We start from the raw sequence: 17,724 nt of genomic DNA, 5'->3' as shown, positions 1-17,724 counted from the left end.
GGATGAAGCGGGCTTCTAAAGATACATTAACAAGTGGGAGGAAAGCATGCAGAGGGCATGGCCTCCACGGGTCTGCAGAGGGCAACCCAAAGGCAGAATCCTCAGCATCTCTTGGACCCCAGCGTCACCCCCAGGCTCTCTGGTTCAAACATTGTCATCTGTACAAGAAGCACGCTTTGGGGTTTAAAGATGCCAACTCCAGGGCCCCATCCTGAGATGCCATCAAACATCATGGTTCCTAAGGACCTGGGGTGACAGGAATGCAGGGATCGCTCAGACCATGCTCTGGGTCTCTCTAATGGCGACAGACACACGACACCTGAGAAACCCTAGCTACTAAGGACATCTAAGCCACATGCTGGCTCTGAGGGTAGACCTGCCAAGCAACATTCTATTGAGAATCCAACTTTGGACATTTATACGTGTTTCTTCATCTAGACGTGCCCTGCTTTGTTCTACAAAGGACCTGAGGTGACGTGGCTTCCATGTGACCTGTGTCAGTCACAGATGTCATGTCATGGTGACATGCTCTGGCCTTCTGATTTCCCCATCAGTCTGCTGGGCTTGTGTTTAATGTGACTCAGTCTCCCTGAACCTAGTCACCTTTGGGGACACTCACCAGTAACCCTGCTGTCACCGGCCTGCACTTATAACCAAGATCCCAAAGCTATTACAAACAACCATTCTCTCTCCAACTGCGAATGTGATGGATTTCTTGGGGTCATTCCCCCCAACATTTTATTTTGAAAAATTTCAAATTACAGAAAAGTTACAAGAATAGTATAATAAACCCCACATCCCCTGAACCTAGATATTTGCTTTATCTCTTTGAAAGTTAAGTTGCAGAGAGTATAACATTTCACCCCTAAATACGGAAGCCCATCACTTTGAAGGAAGGGACAGTCTTCCGTGTAATCACCCTGTCTTCTCACACCCAGGAAACTGAACACTGATGACAGAGTGTCATCTGTTAGTCCATGTCCACATCGATGGTGGGGGGCAGCGGCTGTAAGTAGCTTCTTTCCATACTTTAATGCATCTTCCCCTCAGGAGGAAGTCTTTGGCGAGTGTTTAAATTTGTTAGAAACAAGAATGCAAAGTGGAACTGGAGCACATCACAGACTTTGGACCAGAAGTGGCCTGTGAGCCGCTGGAAGAGAGGCCACCGTGCGAGCCGACGGTCATACAGCTTAAGAACCACAAAGCCAAGGCAGGAGAGCACACCCAGAGCCAAGTACGTTCCCGAGGAGGTACTGCCATAGCGCCTGTGGGCACGCAGGGCCTGGCCCACAGTGGCTGCGATGTGTACACCCAGCGTGACCTCGAACCCCCAGGGGTGCAGCAGGGCAAGGCCGTAACTGCACAGGGAGAGGCACTCGATGGTGAGGAAGCCCCAGGGCATCCAGCCCCTGTCTAGAAGGAGGCACCAGGCCACTGGCCATGCGAAGATGGGCAAGGTGAGCCACTGGTCGAGCACGGCAGCAGGGCACGTCTGTGTCGCGATCCGCAGCCACTGAACGGGGCCATAGACCAGGGCCATGCCAGCAAAAACGTCCTTCATGTACCGAACCCTCTGCACCTCTACGGGGCGCCCCGGCGCGCTGGCATCTCTCTGTAGCCAGTACATTCCTAGGAGCACATAGGCCACGTTAATGAGCGAGTTAAAGGGCATGGCTAGCAAGGCGGGGAGGCTGGCTACCGGTGCTTCGGCATAGTGCTCATAGCCCACTTGGACGAGGACACCTTGGAAAAGGCCCGCATAGACGGTGGCGGCGCACAGGCAGCTGGCCACAGCCACATGGAAGAGGGCCCGCCCCGACTCAGGCTTCATCTGGAAGCCTAGGTGTGACTCAAGGCAGAGCATTTAAAAGAGCGGCGGCCTCCACGGTTCTTCCAGAATTCAGATAAACAGCTTCTGCCAAACGCTCCTCGGCCTCCCCGCTGAGCCAGCAGCCAGCAGGAAGAAGTCCCGTGATCTCCACGCTGCCCACGAGGCGGCCGCCGCCCGGCCCAGCAGCGTGGCGGGGGCAGGCCAGAGGAAGCCGGGGCTCCCGCTGATTGGCTGGCACGAGCGGAGGAACGTTCTGCCTTTTTCCTTTGTGGTTACAAAAAGAGTGTGGTTAGAAAGAAAACCATCCAAAAAAGAGCCTCCATCTTCCCGACTCTCAGCCTCAGGATCCACCAACAGTTTTCATCAGAAAAACAGTGATCAAAGTGAAGTGATTCCCACAGTATGGACGCCCTCTTATGCAGGGCCTCTAGAATCCTCTCTCCTGACACCTGTGCTGTTCTTCTTTCATCTGTGTGCTATAAAAATCCTGCTCACTGCCCTAGTTCCTTTAGAGTCACTGCATTCAGAGACTTAAACCTTCCCTAGGTCTGCTGTGACAACTCAGAACGGGCTTTCCCACCTCAGTGGCATTAGAAACGTGGACGTCTCCAGGCCAGCCCCAAAGCCCTTTTAACCAAATACCCAGTTGAACTCGAGTCCATTAGCTGTGGTCCGAGTTCTGGAATCCCAGGCAAGGGACGGCACGGCTGTGGCGGTGGAGGAGGGGGAGGGGGAGGAGGGGATAACAAGCATAACAAGCATCTCCCCTCTGCTTGTCAGGTGTGAGGCCAGGCAGCAAGGGCGCCATCCCCCAGGCTTCCTCCCCTCCCCCAAACTGCTGTACAGTCCGAAATCACCTTTCCTTGGCCCACAATAAAACCTTCCATTTCCTGCAGTCACAGAAGCAGACAGACAATTTAGAAACAATGTGGACTTACTGTCAACTGCTTTGTCACAGCCAGCTGTGGTGTGAGTTTGCCTAGTAGCCGAGAAATGTATTAATATAAAAGAGAGAAGAGCAGTGATGCTCTGGAAATGACTCAAAGCCAAGATGGCAGGCAGGCAGGTACGGGAACGAGAGGGACTGTCTGTGTCAAACACCCCCCTACTGTGTCACCTTGGGCCTCAGTCTGCATACCTGTAGAGCAAGGGCGCTATCAGCACCTCCCTCCTGCAGAGTCGTCACAGGGATTAAATGAGTGCCTATCGATGTAGTGCCCTTAGCAGTGGTATTTCGCGCACTTCGAGGCACAGAGCCCCGCCTGCAGGTGGGGTCCCCGAGGGAGGGCGCAGGCTCTGGCTGCTCTCCCTCGGGCCCAGTGCAGACCTGCTCCATTTCAGGTCAGCTCAGCTCCAGCACAGAGCCAGTGCCTCTGCTCCTTTTCCTCGCCCTCACTGGTCCTATTTGCCATTTCACTTCTCAGATGGGCCCTGGAGGCCCACCTGGATTCTCCGGGGAGGGGACTGCTGAGCTTTCTTGCTCCTATTCTGCCTTGGGGGTCTGTTGTTCAGAGGAGCACGAGGCCCAGCATTTCCATGAGTGAAGTGAAGCCCTGACCCCGATTCTGCATCCCCTCGCTGACCACAAGCCTCCATCTCAGCACATGGCACTGCTGCACACCTCCCCCAACCCCTTCCTCTCTAAGGAGCCTCCAGGCCCAGGGGGCCGCCCCTCCCCGGGGTTCCTACTTCGGGGCTGACCACTGCTAACGGGATCTGCACACAGCAGCCGCCAGCATCTTCCTCAAGTGCCCCTGGAGTGGCTCATGTCAGCCTCTGCTTAGCACCCTTCAGTGGCCGGCTCTCCACTCCACGCACTATCACGTCCCAACCTCTTGGCCAGACATCAAAGTGCCATTCCCAGGTGGCCCTGCAAGCTCCTCAGGCCCAGTCTGTCCTCCAGCTAGAATGGGACTCTGCAGTCCTCCTTCCCTCCTGTGCCTGGCCTGCTCACACCCTCAACTTAGCTGTCATTTACTCTCGGGCGCTTCCCCATTCAGCTCCTGACTCCGGCTGAGACACCAGCTGAGGCCCCACCTGGGCTCTGGGTCCTTCCCTGCACCCATCTGGGGCCTGGCTCCCTGGTGGGAAGTGCCAGGCCTTCGGGGCCCCATGTGGCCCACGCTAGCCTGACCGTCTTGTCTGCCAGCAAGCATGGAGGAGGGCCGGGGCAGGAGTCAAACACTGTCGATAGAGAAAGAGGTTCAGGAAGGGTGTGGAAAGACTCCTCTGCAGCGCCAGGCAGAGTCTGCCTGAGCCCTTGTGCAAGCTGAAAGCGACATGTAACCAAAGCAAACTTCCCGAGTCCACCAGGAAGACCAGGGTGGGTACTTTACGGACTAGCTCCTCCATACCCCCAAACTGCCATGACCCTGGTTACTTGACACTCAAAGTTCTTCGCAGCTTTCCCCGGCACCTGGCACATAAAGGCCTAGGGCTCAACCGCATAGGCCCAAAGTTCTGGGGTCTTCTGTGGAGAAGTCCTGAAAAGCATGACAGTCCCCTGGCTAAGGGATTAAACATGCTCTTTTCAGTCTCCTGCTTCCTAGGGCTATATGCGTCTAAGCAGGAGCCACTGCGACCTGTCACACTGGTAGCTTCTTTGGCCTGTAACATTTATGACAACTGCTTGTTGTGCCCCTGACCAACCTTGCTGCCTTTCTGCAGATAAGGGGATGCCAGCCTAAGGGCTGTAATGTGGGACACCCCCAGCAGGTGAGGTCAACCTGGGCCACTGGATGCCCAAGGAGCCAGGAGCAACCACAGTGATTCCTGAACTCTGGGGAGAGAACTGCTGAACGTGGCCAAGGCCCCTGGTGATCGGCAGCTTGGCTCCCTTAGCTCACAGGGGAGGGACTCAGGGCCAGAGAGATGAGGTGTATAGCCAAGGTCACTTAGGGCAGTTGGTGGCACAGCCACACAGGTGAGGCCTCTTGTCCTACGGCTGTGTCACAGGCCTCTTTGGCCTTTCTCAAACAAATGCTTCCAAATGCATAAGCTGAGACAGAGAATTAAGACATAAATTTGTCGAAAGACGTTATTAAAATATTTTTGATGGGCCGGCCCAGTGGCACAGCAGTTAAGTGTGTGCACGTTCCGCTTCGGCGGCCTGGGGTTCTCCGGTTGACATCCGCGGTGCGGACATGGCACTGCTTGGCACGCCATGCTGTGGTAGGCGTCCCACATATAAAGTAGAGGAAGATGGGCACGGATGTTAGCTCAGGGCCAGTCTTCCTCAGCAAAAAGAGGAGGATTGGCACCAGTTAGCTCAGGGCTAATCTTCCTCAAAAAAACCAAAATTTTTTTGAAATTGTGTCATACGGTAACATATGTGCTTCTTCATTAATAGGTTAAATCACAGGAGCTATGGGCAGGTTGAATAAGTACAGTAACTTCAAAGTAGTTATTTTGCTTGCCAGTACGTCTCGGAATTTAGTTAATTTCAGGCTATCTACAACAAAAGCTGTATGATCTGAAATGATCTGTCATTTCCATTGGTGACAAAGTCACCAGGCTAACGCTCTGCGCTCTGCTGCCTACACAAGTAATTGCAGGAAAGGCCAAATTTCGGCTACAGGCCGGTGAAAAAAAAATGAAAGTAGAAAAATCATCTGTTGTCGCTCCAAGCTCCCGGACATTAGCGCAGGAACCGCGCACTACAGCCTGCGTCCGGCAGTGAGGATGACGGTGCAGCCCAGGCGCCTAGGCGGCCTTCTGCAAGATTTGGAACATGGGGACGACCTGGGTACCCACCTCTCAAGCTTGTTGTGGGAACTTACAGTATTGGCGCGAAAAGGCCAGCGATCACCATCCGGGTATTTTGTTTCTCTCGCTTTGCTAGGGGAAATTCAAATCTCAAAAAAGGGCGGACCCGAAGAGCAGCCGTGCGCCTGCGCGCGGGGCGGGGCGGGAAGCTCTGGGAAGCAAGTGAGGCGAGGCGAGGCGAGGCGAGGCGAGGCGGGGCGAGGCGGGGTGACGCGAGGTGACGCCGGGCCGCGGGGGACTCTACCGCGCGCGCCTGGTCGGTTCGGGCTCCGCCGGTCGGCCTGACTGCCCACCCTGCGGCCGGCGGGGCGGGAGCCAGAGGGGTCCAGCTCGCGGCGGCGCTGGGCGCGGGTCCCGGCTCACTTTGTTGGGGCGCGGGCGAAGGTGGTGGCGCCCGGGGGCGGAGCTGGCGAGCCTGGGAGCCTGGGAGCCGGGCGCGTCACCGCCCACTCTCGCCCCGCCTCCGGCTCCACCCGCAGCGGACCTCGGGCCGCCTCTCTTGCGGCCACTGAGTGTGTAGAGCGGGAAAACGTCCGCTCCCTGGCCCGAGGCGCGAACTTAATGCCTCCCGTCAACCACTCTCAGCAACCTATGCCCTGTCCCCACTGCTACTTAAAAGCAACTGCTCGGGTGTGTGTCCCCTCTGCGACCCGGGGGACAGTTCCCAAGGGGGGCGGGGCCAAGCTTGTCTGAGGCCTTCTCATCCGGGCATTCCCCAGTTGCCGCAGCCGCCATCTTTGTTTTGTGCTGAAAGTCGCTATTGACGCCCGCGGACGGCCGGGCGAGGGGAAGTGGCAAGATGGCGGCTCCCAGGGCGGAGGCGTGGAGGCACACTGGGGGGGCGCCGCGGGGCTTGGCGCGCCTGCGCCTGACCTGAACGCGGCCTGAGACCAAACCGAGCGCGCAGCGGCCCTGGACCCTCGCCGCGGAGCAGTGCGGGGGTCCTTTAAGAGGTCTCGGCCCAGAGGCAAAGCCGTGCGAGGGCGGGAGGGGGGCAATGACGTCGCCCAACTCCGCCCCCTCGCCCGACCGCCGCCGCCGCCATGTTTAGTTGTTACTTCTTCACACAAGATGGCGGCTCCCAGGGAGGAGGCATGAGCGCCCTGCCGTTACCGCTCCTCCTGCCGTACAGTTGCTACTTCGGGGCCTAACTCTGGCTCTTTGGAGCGGCTCCGGTGGGAAGGAGTCATAAGGAGCGAAGCCAGGATCGGACACTGCCTTGCGTTTGGTTTGCAGTGGAAGAACTGACCCAGGAGGAAGAGAATAGGGGGGAAGGGGGATCTAGTCTCAAGATGGCGGCTCCCAGGGCGGCAGGCGCAGCCTGAGCAGCAGAGGCGGACTAAGGGGAGAGGTTCGAGACCTCACGAGCTGTACGGCGCGAGCCTCCGAGCAGCCCCGGAGAATTGGAGCTCGTTCCACTGGCCTCCGGCGCGCCTCTATTTCTTACGAGTGTCGAAGCTGTCTTGGGACCGGCGGCTGCACTAAGCGCTGGGCGGGGAAGCGGGACGGTCTCAAGATGGCGGCTCCCACAATTGTGGTCTGAGCGCCGGCAGGGCTGGGACAACCGCGGCGCTTGTGGCTCCTTTCCACCCGCCCCGGAAGCCGGCCAGTGCAGGGGACTTGGGGGGTGTGGGAACCGGGCCGGGGCTCCGCCATTTCCGGCGGGGTAGGGCTACGACTGAGGAAGGGAGGAGAGAGAGGCGGCTCAAGATGGCGGCTCCCAGGGCCTCCCGCCCGAGCTTGTAAGCGGGAGCGTCCGGGCAAGTAGTCAGGACGGCGGGACTCGACGGCCTCTAGCTTCTCGGGCCTAGGCGCTCGACGGCTTCGCGAGGCTCTTGAGGACACGGGGTGAGCGAAAAAAAGGGAAAGAGCCAAAGGGAAGGAGGATAGTTAAGATGGCGGCCTCCATGGAGCCGTCCACCGCTGTGTGAGGAACCGCTTCTCCGTGAGAGCTGCCTTAGACGAAAGGGGGTGTGTGCGAGAGGAATTGGGGGTCCCCTTCCCGCTTGGTGACTTTTTTCTACCGCGCCCTTTCCCGGAACCATGGCTTCGGCCGTGTCGCCCGCCAACTCGCCAGCGGTGCTCCTGCAGCCTCGCTGGAAGCGAGTGGTGGGCTGGTCGGGTCCAGTGCCCCGGCCCCGCCACGGCCACCGCGCCGTGGCTATCAAGGAGCTCATCGTGGTGTTCGGCGGCGGCAACGAGGGGATAGTGGACGAACTGCACGTGTACAACACGGGTGAGTGCAAAGCCCGCTGGGTCCTCGGATCTTTCCCTCCCTCCATCTCCTCCCTCTCCCTCCTTTTTTTCCCTCCCTCCCCTTCTCTCCTCCCTCTCCGCCCTCGTCCCGCTCCTTCCTCCCTCCCTCCCTCCCGCTCTCTCCCTGTTCTCCATGCCTCTCTCTTCCTCGGCACCGATCTGCTTTCTTCTCCCCTCCACGACCCTTTGCTCTGCCCGGCTTCTTTGCTTTTCCCTTCTCTTTCTCCCGTTCTTAGCCTCCCTGACTCTCCTGCGTTTGAGGGATGCTTTTCATTATTGGAGTCGAACCCTGTAGCCCGGCTCGTGAGGGGGCGGGGGTGTCGCCAGCAGTGGTGACTTCAGACATACACCGTTAGCCCGCCGGGCGGGCGGATGCGTCCCTTTGGCGCAGGCAGAGTCCCACCCCCTCCCTCCTCCCTCCTCCCTCCTCCCACCTCCCTCCTCCCACCTCCCTCCTCCCACCTCCCTCCTCCCTCCTCCCTCCTCTCTGCGCCTGCTGCGCTCTTCCTCATCTTTAGTGCTCATTCGGGAGAAATGACAACTTCGAAATTACAGATTAGTTGTCTATCCCGAGAAAAGGGGGAGAGTTGAGCAACCTGGTCCTGACCTCTGGCGAGTTGTGTGCCTCGGTGGGTAACCGTCTCCCAGCGTGTGCAGGAGGCTTGGGGACCCAAGGCGTTGCTGCCTCCCCCTTTCGGCATTTACTTCTGCAGTGTCTCTCTTCAAATTGGCGGTCTGATGTAGGAGGTGAATTCCAGTGGCCCCGCAGCGGGCCAGATGGGCCCTGACTCTTCTCTTCTGTGAGGCTGAGGAGGTTGCCCTGGCCATTTTCATGCCTCCCCCAACTGCAAGGCCTCATTGATTGCGAGGAGCGGGACTCGATGGTAGACTGCAGGCGGTGGTGTGCCTCTGTCTCGGGAGATGGTGTGCGTGCTGGCTTGTCTTCTGCTTCTTGGCTGGTGTCCTTGCTAGGTCTCTAGGGCTTGGCCACATCCTCCTGCAGCTCCTCCCTCATGGTGGCCACTTGGCCTGAGTTGCACAACTATCACCTTGTTGGCCGGAGCTGCCTGTTGAATGGATGCTGGCCCATTGCCCCTCGCCTTGCTGGGAAGGCGGGCCTAGGTGTATGTGGGCCTGTGTACCTTCTGTTCTGGCTGAGAGCCTGAGAGACTAAGGCGTGGCCCGCGAAAGCCTGCCCCCGCCCCCTCAGTGGTCTTGTAGGAGGCTACCCTCCCCAGCGGGGAGATGCCCCCATTTGGGTTGGTGGTGGTCAGGGGCCCTCTTCCCCACTTGCCATCACATCTGGCAAGCTCCTTTTGCTCCAGGTCCATCCTCTCCCAGGGTTCTGGCAGTAGCGACTCCTTCAGTATGGGTACTGTCTCCCAGCTTTGAGGTTGCCCTGGAGCTGGGAGCTGGCAACCGAGGGAGAAGTTGGTTGGGGTGGCCAGGGTTGGAGCTGGGCTCTTGGTTGGGTGCTTCCCATCTCTGCCCCCCCACCCCCACCCCCACCCAGAGAGTACAGTTTTCTCTGCACCTTATAGGTTGTCGCACTACCAAGTTGACTTTCGAAGCCTGGCAGGTTGCTGGTGACCCTTTGCCTTCCGAGTCTCAGCACCTGTTGCCTCCAGCGAGGCCGGGCTGGTTTTGGTGGTGCTCTGTGCCAGCTCAGACAGCTGTGGTGGCAGCAGTTAGCCCAGTAAGGTAAGGCCGAGGGGCAAGGCTGTTTTTAGAGAGGCTGTTACCCTGAGCAGAACCTCCTAGACTCCTTGGACCAACTTTGTTCTCATAAGGCCTGGAGCAGGTTCCTTGGCAGGGAAACACGACTTTTAGAAAGTAGGGCAGGGGCCTAATTACCATCAGCTCCAAAGTCCGCTCCTTCCTGGGGCTTCTACAGCATATTCGCTGGTTGATTAAAATGAACTGACCACTTTGGCCTTGATACGTTCCCTGTCTGCAAGGACGTGTTTTGTAGTAGAGAGTAGCCCGCCTTCCAGAAGGCTGCAGTCTGGCTTCCTCCAGGGTGGCAGTTCGGAAACTGCCCTGTTCACCTCCTTTGTGACTTCTCAGGAGAGGGGCTAGCAGGCTCTACTCCCTGCTCCTCACCCAGCATTGACACGTTATTTGACAGAGCAGGAATTTGTCCAGTATCTGGTGTCCTCTCGCCTCGCCGTGCTGTGAGATTCTGTTGTTCGTGGGAGAGACAGGGCTTAGTGTCGCCCCTCTTCCACCAGTGGTGGCATGGATCCTGTCATCTTTGGCTGCCTCCCGCTTAGCTTTGTTTTGTCTTAAGTGAGGTCGGAGCATATTGTCTTTATGCCTCTTCTCTCGTACTTTTCCTTCTGCAGGATTAGTGCTCAGAGAGGCTCGCCCTTTGGGGAGAGAGCTGATTTGGAAGCATTGTCTGTTGCTAAGATAAAAGGCTTTAAGGGGCGCGTGCATGCTTCACTGTCTTGGTTAGCTCAACGATCTGGGGGTGACCTGGGGGTGACGGGGCTGGGAGGTGGCAGGTGTGCACTCGAAGGGCGGGGTGTGTCCTTCCTTTTTGGCAGCAGTCACCACAGTGGCTGCAGGACACTTGGCTGGCCTTTGGGAGGTTTTAGGGTAGCTACTGTCCTTGACCTCAGGGAATTTTATTTCAACATAGCAAAGCGGATTACCCAGAGGACTGGAGCAAAAGGATTCCGAGTGCTGGCAGGGGGTGTGCCCTGGCAAGGAGAGGGCGTGACTGGTCCCCCAACCAGTTGCCCAAGGCTGGTCTGCCTCACCGGTTCTTTAATGTCCCTCAACTGTTACAGCTGGGAGGAGCCTTGGAAAATATCTAGTGAAACTTCCTTGTTTTTGCACATGAGGAAACTGGGGCCTGAGAGGGGAAGTGACGAGCCCAGGGTCACCCTACCACTTGGTGGCGGAGTTGGGCGGGAGTACAGACCTTCACAGAGACTGTCGGGCTGTCTCTTCCTTCAGTTAACAGGTGCAGGCCACTACCTTGGAAACTCCCCCAGTTCCTCCGTCCCTGTAGCTAATTGGTCAGTAAGTTGAGCCTGTCTCCAGTCTGTTCACCCTCCATTCGGGGCCCTCCCCTCTTCTCACTCAGCTCTTGCGCTCACTTCCTGATTGGCCCTGCTAGTTTCATTTGTTAGGAAATCCTGTTCACCCCTCAAGACCTAGCCCCAGTGTCGCCTCTTCTGAGAAGCCCCCTCCCCGTAATCGCCCCTGCTCTGTGCTCCTCGGGCTCGCGCTTGGTGCAGAGTTCTTGCCGGCGTGGGAGGAGGGCACTGCAGTCTCCCTACAAGATAGGGACTTCGAGGACTGGCGCTGGCTCCTCTCTGCCTCCCAGCCCCTGGCACCGCATCTGCCACACAGGCGGTGCCCCAGCAGGACAGAGCAAGCAAAACAGCAGCTGGTGGTGTCTGACCGGCCCTCCACCATGTGGGTATAGGTCTCCAGGTGGTGACATGTAGAGTTTGATGGGATGGCAGCAACCACCTGTCCTGCCCCTTCCCAGGCCCCTCAGGAGGACACGTTGGCAAAGCGTGGAAAGGCACGAGGGGAGCTGATAAAACACGGAAGCTGGGGCTTTGGTCTTGCTGAGGAGGGAGAAGGTGGAGTCGTGCTTCTGGTCATCCCATGAAGGGTCCCGTGTGCCGTCAGCTTCCTTTCCTCAAACCCTCCTCCCAGCTGAGAGCAGAGACAAGCGAGAGCATACCTAGAATGAGGGACCCAGAGGTTGAGTTACAGGACACCCTGCTGGGTGAACTAGAGATCATGGGATTAAGGGACAGTTGAAAGCAGTCGTTGTATTTAAGAGATGGTCGCTTGTGCCCTCTCAGGGGCAGGACTGGGACCGCGTGTGAAACAAAGAGAGGCAAGCTGCGGCTTCATACTATAAACTGTACTGCCCGACAGACTGCTCTTGACAGGGTGCAGAGAGCAGAGCCCCTGCCTTGCCTGGAGTGTTCTAGAACGAGATCAGCCTCTCTTGGGTACCATAGAATGAGTTGGTGATCATGAGCTCTGGGGACATCACAGGTCATTTCCAGCCTGGCCAGCTGGCTCAGTGATCAAAGTGTGATGGGGGAAGCTGTGGGGTGACCTCACTGGCTATGCAGCTTTGTCCCAGTGCTGACCGATGGTCCCTAGTGGCCCCATAACCATGTGTGGCAGCCATGAGGATGCTCAGGTGAGCGAGGGCAGCAATGGCTTCCCTGTACGTGGGGCCCTTAGGTGGGCATCTAGCGATCACTTTAAGTTGGTGACGAGATTCTTGTCTCTCTGTCTGTTTTGCTCTGTGACCTCAGGTAAGTTGCTTCCCCTCCTGGACTCCACTTCTTTATCAGTTGAGGGAGGTTGGCTGAGGTGATTAGAGGTTTCTTTCAGCTTTTACCCTGGTAACCTTGGATGAACCTTCTTCCAGGGCTCCCAGGAGGCTTTCTCTCCCCATTTTGCAGGGGTGACTTGCCTCGGCATGGAAAGCTCCTGCTTCTCTTGGTTTGTGTTTGCACTAGGGATGAGAAGGAGGTGGAGGGCTGGCATGTGGGTGCGCTCGTGCATGCGTGCGTGTGGCCGGCAGCACAGCTTTGCACCTCTAGTAGGAAAATGGCAGAGGAGAGGAGAGGTGAGTCAATGCCAGGCCTCCTGAAGGCCCAGTGACTCCACTAAACTGTGGAGTTCCAAACTACCCTGTGGAAGTGGGGAGCAGGAAGTGAGGGTGCACTGTTACCCTGGGAAAGGCCTTAAGGAGATACTGATGTGCTTTTAGATGAGGGCAGGCCTTTTGGCTACGGTGCGTGGTGGGCCTCGGGGGTGACAACCTAGGACTTGGGTCACCCACCATGAGGATCGGAAGGGCGGCTGAGTATCAACAACCAAGTGTGTGCTTGTGCAGAAAGGCCGAGAAGCAGTGAGTAGCTGGGGCCTCCTAAGGCCCTCCCCATGGGAATATCCTGAGTCCTAGTCAGACCCCAGGGTGTGCTCTTTTCACACCCAGGTCCCTTCCCCACCTGCCGGCTCCTCAGTCCCAACCTACTTGGTCACATTTGACCAAAAACTGATTTAGGGGCATGGAATCAGATTTGTATCTGGCCTCCAGTTTGAGGTTTTTGGAGGGAATGTGGCATATCCTTTAGGAAGCAGCCCTTTAAATAGTGCGTAGTGCAAGAGACGCCTCAAAACAGGAGGATGGTTGCCCCATGGCTTTCCTGGAAGTCTTGGCATGGCAACTTTGAGGGGAGTTGAACTCAAGGATGTGGGAGCCTGAAACGAGGGTGAGCCGTGGATCTAGCTGAAGGCCGAAGGCCGGGCCACCAGGTCCTGCCTGGCTTCTGATTTACCCTTTTCCTCGGTGGCCTCCCCACCCCACCCCCAGCTACAGGTGATGGACTTTGGGGAAGCTTCTGTGGCTGGCGGAGGCTGTGATGCTGCCACAGAAGCTCATGCTACTGCTGCCACTTCTGGCTCTTGAGAATTTTCTGGAGCAGTGTGGGCGTGGCATAGGGGGAGAGGCGATGTGGACCATCACCTAGGAGATGCAAGCAGAGATTGAGTCTCACCCGGGTGGCTCTCTCAGCCAGCAGGCCGGGCTGCCTCGGCTGGCCTCCCCCGCCTGCTCACTGCCTGCTGCTAGCACCTGCAGGAGGGAGGGCCCCTGCCCGTGCCGGTTGCTCTTTTGGCCACTTAAAGGTGTAGCCGTGGGCCCACGAGAGGAGGAGCACAGGATCACCAAGAGGATGTTTTGGGTGTTGGAAGTTTCTTTCCAATGACCCACCAAGTAGTAGTGGAAGAAAGTTGGTAGCCACATTCCCAGAAGCTGATGAGTTGTCTTGGTCAGTGAATTCCTGCTTATGACAGTCTTGACAAGAAGCAGGGTGATCACAGGTTGCTTTGAGGTGGCCTCTGAGGTCGAGGGGTTTGGAAGATGGCTTAGGTAGAGGGCTGGCACTTGAACACCGAAAGGAGAGAGTCCCGCAGCCTTGGGAAAAGAGGCGCTGTCTCAACCCCTCCTTTCTCGGACCACATTTTGAAGGCTGGTGGATTTGGGGAGTGGGAGAAGTGTGGGCTCTGGTTCTGGGAGCTCCTGAGGTGTTCTGACTTCTATTTCCTTTTGTTCTCCAGCAACTAACCAGTGGTTCATCCCGGCCGTGAGAGGGGACATCCCTCCTGGGTGTGCAGCCTATGGCTTTGTGTGCGACGGGACTCGCCTCCTGGTGTTTGGTGGGATGGTGGAGTATGGGAAATACAGCAATGACCTCTATGAGCTCCAGGTAATGGCCCCGCTGTGCTGCTTATGGTAGTTGCTGGGGAGCCAGGGGCCGGGTTGAGGCAGGAGAGAGGAGGTGGAGGGGGCTGCTTAAGAGATTGCCTAGGCCATCCTGAATGTGCCAGCCTCACCCTGACCAGCTCCTCACTACATGACAAATGGCCCAGGCCCCCATGGCGGCCAGCTCATCCCCGATTCAATCGTCATGTCTTCCTTTTGCAGGCAAGCAGGTGGGAGTGGAAGAGACTCAAAGCAAAGACACCCAAAAACGGGCCCCCTCCATGTCCTCGGCTTGGGCACAGCTTCTCCCTTGTGGGTAACAAATGCTACCTGTTTGGGGGTCTGGCCAACGATAGCGAGGATCCCAAGAACAACATTCCCAGGTGAGACTTTGTTCTCTTCATGTGGAATCCCACAAGCATAGCTGTGCTTGCCCACGTGCCAGCCAACCCCACCGTGCCAAGTCCCTTTCCTTTGTGAACCGAGAGGGTGGCAGTAGGTGCCCTCTAAGGAGCTTTCCGGCTCTGAGGTCTCTAATCCTGAGGTGGCCTCGTGGGAGGAGGGCTGGGCCAGGAAGTAGAAACCCACTTTGCCGTGGGCTGATGCCTACTCCTCAGAGCACGGGTAGAGCTGGTGCTTTCCTTCTCAGCCTCCGCTGCCTGCAGGCTTAAGGATGGGTGTTTTCCAAGGCCAGCGGCCCATGGCCTTTCTGAAATCTGGAGGTAGTCCTGAACCAGCACCTCCTCTTCCCCTGGGAGGCCCTCATTTAATACCCAGTTTTGTGTGCAAGACAGCCCAGCCCCATTCCCCTGCTGCTCTTGGACTCCCATTCATCCTCAGGAGCTTCTGGCAGCTCCTTCTTGCAGGCGAGGGTAGAATAACTTGGAGTTCATGTGGCCTTAGCCCCCTTTGTCTCCCAGGGACCCCACGGTTTGCCCATAGATGCTGATGAGGCCTCTGGCGCATGCAGTGGTTGCGGCTTGCCATATCTGACCTTTTATCTCGAGGTACCTGAATGACTTATACATCCTGGAATTGCGGCCAGGCTCTGGAGTGGTAGCCTGGGACATCCCCATCACTTACGGTGTCCTGCCCCCACCCCGGGAGTCACATACTGCCGTGGTCTACACTGAGAAAGACAACAAGAAGTCCAAGCTGGTGATCTACGGGGGAATGAGTGGCTGCAGGCTGGGGGACCTCTGGACCCTGGATATTGGTAAGATGTGGGCGTGGCTGCTCCACTGGCCTCACAGCAAAGCTAGTCTGCTGGGCGACCAGCGTGGGACGGTGAGGTGGGGCTCTTGGGAAGAGGGAGCATCGTGCTTAGCTCCTTTGTGTTGTCATGGTGGAGTAGGGGCAGGACCCTGTGATCAGTGATCAGACTGTACCAGGAGTAGTGTACCCTGGTCTGTCACGGTCAGATGGGATCAAGAGGCCGTAAGATCTCTAGGGGCTACTTGGGCTGATAACTAGGTGGAGTGTCAAGAGTAGTTGACGGAAGTTCGGGTGTTTGACTTGAAGAAGGCTGAGGGGAGAAGATGGCTGATGACATGTCTCTGGAGGGTTAGCCTGTTCTGTAGATCAGTGTCAGCACTCAAAAGAAAAGTTTATCAGGGGCCGGCCTGGTGGTGTAGTGGTTAAGTTTGCATGCTCTGCTTCGGCGGCCTGGGGTTCACAGATTCAGATCCCGGGCGTGGACCTAGCACTGCTGGTCAGAACACACTGTGGCGGCATCCCACATAAAATAGAGGAAGATTGGCACAGATGTTGGCTCAGTGACAGTATTCCTCAGGAGAAAAAGAGGAAGATTGGCCAGAGATGTCAGCTCAGGGACAATCTTCCTCACCAAAAAAGAAAAGAAAAGTTTATCATGAGTGGAGTTCCCAGCAGCACGGTGCTTCTGGACACAGTCTGTACACGGTGGAGGTGGTGTGGGGATGAACACATTTTGTGGAGAGTAGGACACAAAGCAGCGTGCCTTGAGGATTTGCTCACCACCCCTACCCCCATTCTAAGAGCAGTGCTAGCTCCTAGCAGGTGCTCAAAAATATTCAAAGAGGGGCTGGCCCCGTGGCCGAGTGGTTAAGTTCGCATGCTCCGCTACAGTGGCCCAGGGTTTCACTGGTTTGGATCCTGGGCGCGGACATGGCTCCACTCATCAGGCCACGCTGAGGTGGCTTCCCACGTGCCACAACTAGAAGGACCCACAACTAGGGTATAGAGCTATGTACGGGGGGGATTTGGGGAGAAAAAGCAGAAAGGAAAAAAAAAAAGATTGGCAACGGTTGTTAGCTCAGGTGCCGATCTTTAAAAAAAAAGAAAAGAAAAGTGTTCAAAGAGATGCCCTTGGCAGGAGGGTGAACACAGCTTGGGAGAGGCTGGAACCTGGTGATCTGAGGGCCTCCCACGGGCTGCAGAGAGGCCAGGCATGAAATTCTTGCACTGGGTTGGCACCCGCCATCCAGAGCCTTCCCCGCATCTGGGAAACATCTTCCTGATCGCAGGGCGTGTGTCTGATCCAGTGTGGGTAACCCTCCTTTCTCCATCACTCTGCACAGAGACTCTGACATGGAATAAGCCCAGTCTCAGCGGGGTGGCGCCACTTCCTCGAAGTCTCCACTCGGCCACGACCATAGGAAACAAGTGAGTAGTTGGCCATCGCTTTTCTCTTCCTTGCTTGCCCCTGTACCCACCGGACTCTCAGTTTGGTTCTAGCAATCCCTAAGGCCTGAGAAGGCTTTTTCTGGCTGGGCTGGCATTTAGCAGCCCCGTCTTTCCATTACAATCCTGGGGGACTGAGAGAGGGCAGACTCAGGATAGAGGGGCACAGAGTGTTCTAGATCCTGTACACGAGCAGCTGGGTGTTTTTGTCAATGCCAAGGTTCCCAAAGTGAGTATAAAACAGCGGGGCCTGAGGTGAGTTTTAGGTGAGTGGTTCCTCATGGTGGAGGTGACACAGTTCTTGTGAGGGCTGAGCCACCAAGTAGGAAAAGGCCTCATCAGGAGCTTCGTGCTTCCTGGGGGTCACTCCTGGGGAGAGTTAGGGGACCAAGCTTGTTTAGAACTTTCTGGATGGAAGAGGTGGCCTCTAGCTTGCACCTCCTCTACAATCCTCTCCTACTCTTCCCTCCCTCGTCCCAGAATGTACGTGTTTGGTGGCTGGGTGCCTCTCGTCATGGATGACGTCAAAGTGGCCACACACGAGAAGGAGTGGAAGTGTACCAACACACTGGCTTGTCTCAACCTGGGTATGGCCTCCTCGGGCTCGGAGTGGCCTGCGGAGGGCTGCGGGAGGCTGGCCCTCCTCGGCCCCGAGAGCTGTGTCGGGTGTGCAGGGAGCGAAGCTTCTTCTAAGGCCCATGCCTGGCAAATGTACCAGAAGTAGCCACTGGTCAGAGCGCTCTGAGGGACGCTCCTCCTTTCCATTTTCTGAATAGGCTCTTCCCACATGTGGTCCAACACGTGACCGGACACAAGCACGCCAGCATGCCGGCGCAGGGCCTCCCTCCTGCCCCGCTCTGCTCCTCAGGCAGCCACTTCGGTGGCTCCTCCTCCGCCCTGCAGGGGCTTTTCTATGTAGACAAGCCTTGCCTATAGGTTCCTTTAAAAACAAACA

The 17,724-nt window shown here is 57.0% G+C and overlaps 2 protein-coding genes across 11 annotated transcripts in view; one reads left to right on the top strand and one right to left on the bottom strand.

Annotated features, from left to right (window-relative positions):
* Window positions 1-707: 707 nt before the first annotated feature.
* Window positions 708-9,008, bottom strand: TMEM187 (transmembrane protein 187). Of its 3 annotated transcripts, none has more exons than XM_070604910.1 (2): window positions 8,460-9,008; window positions 708-2,095 (listed from the first exon to the last, which is right to left on the bottom strand). In XM_070604910.1, the coding sequence occupies exon 2, from the start codon at window positions 1,862-1,864 to the stop codon at window positions 1,031-1,033; it is 834 nt and encodes a 277-aa protein (XP_070461011.1). In that variant the 5' UTR covers window positions 1,865-2,095; window positions 8,460-9,008; the 3' UTR covers window positions 708-1,030. The 3 variants fall into 3 exon arrangements, with proteins under 3 accessions (XP_070461011.1, XP_070461010.1, XP_070461009.1); XM_070604909.1 differs by lacking the exon at window positions 8,460-9,008 and adding an exon at window positions 5,611-6,050; XM_070604908.1 differs by lacking the exon at window positions 8,460-9,008 and adding an exon at window positions 5,585-6,013.
* The window catches only part of HCFC1 (host cell factor C1), a 26,021-nt gene continuing 14,652 nt past the window's right edge, over window positions 6,356-17,724 (top strand). For 6 of the 8 annotated variants that reach the window (XM_070604905.1, XM_070604904.1, XM_070604903.1 and 3 more), the window contains exons 1-6: window positions 6,356-7,832; window positions 13,964-14,112; window positions 14,331-14,491; window positions 15,116-15,324; window positions 16,667-16,751; window positions 17,250-17,356. In XM_070604905.1, the coding sequence (XP_070461006.1) occupies window positions 7,640-7,832; window positions 13,964-14,112; window positions 14,331-14,491; window positions 15,116-15,324; window positions 16,667-16,751; window positions 17,250-17,356 (904 nt within the window). In that variant the 5' untranslated portion in view covers window positions 6,356-7,639. Of the gene's footprint in view, window positions 7,833-8,462; window positions 8,482-13,963; window positions 14,113-14,330; window positions 14,492-15,115; window positions 15,325-16,666; window positions 16,752-17,249; window positions 17,357-17,724 lie in introns of those variants that run through there. The other 2 variants (XM_070604906.1, XM_070604907.1) reach the window with 2 other exon arrangements.

Source organism: Equus przewalskii, chromosome X (genome assembly GCF_037783145.1).
Source record: "Equus przewalskii isolate Varuska chromosome X, EquPr2, whole genome shotgun sequence".
Classification (NCBI taxonomy): domain Eukaryota; kingdom Metazoa; phylum Chordata; class Mammalia; order Perissodactyla; family Equidae; genus Equus; species Equus przewalskii.
The sequence above is the reverse complement of the archived record's forward strand: the minus strand, read 5'-3'. Positions and strand labels throughout refer to the sequence as shown.

What these genes read in the sequence shown, in the direction of transcription:
- TMEM187 (XM_070604910.1), bottom strand. Translation starts at nt 1,864, where the DNA reads ATGCTCTGCCTTGAGTCACACCTAGGCTTCCAGATGAAGCCTGAGTCG.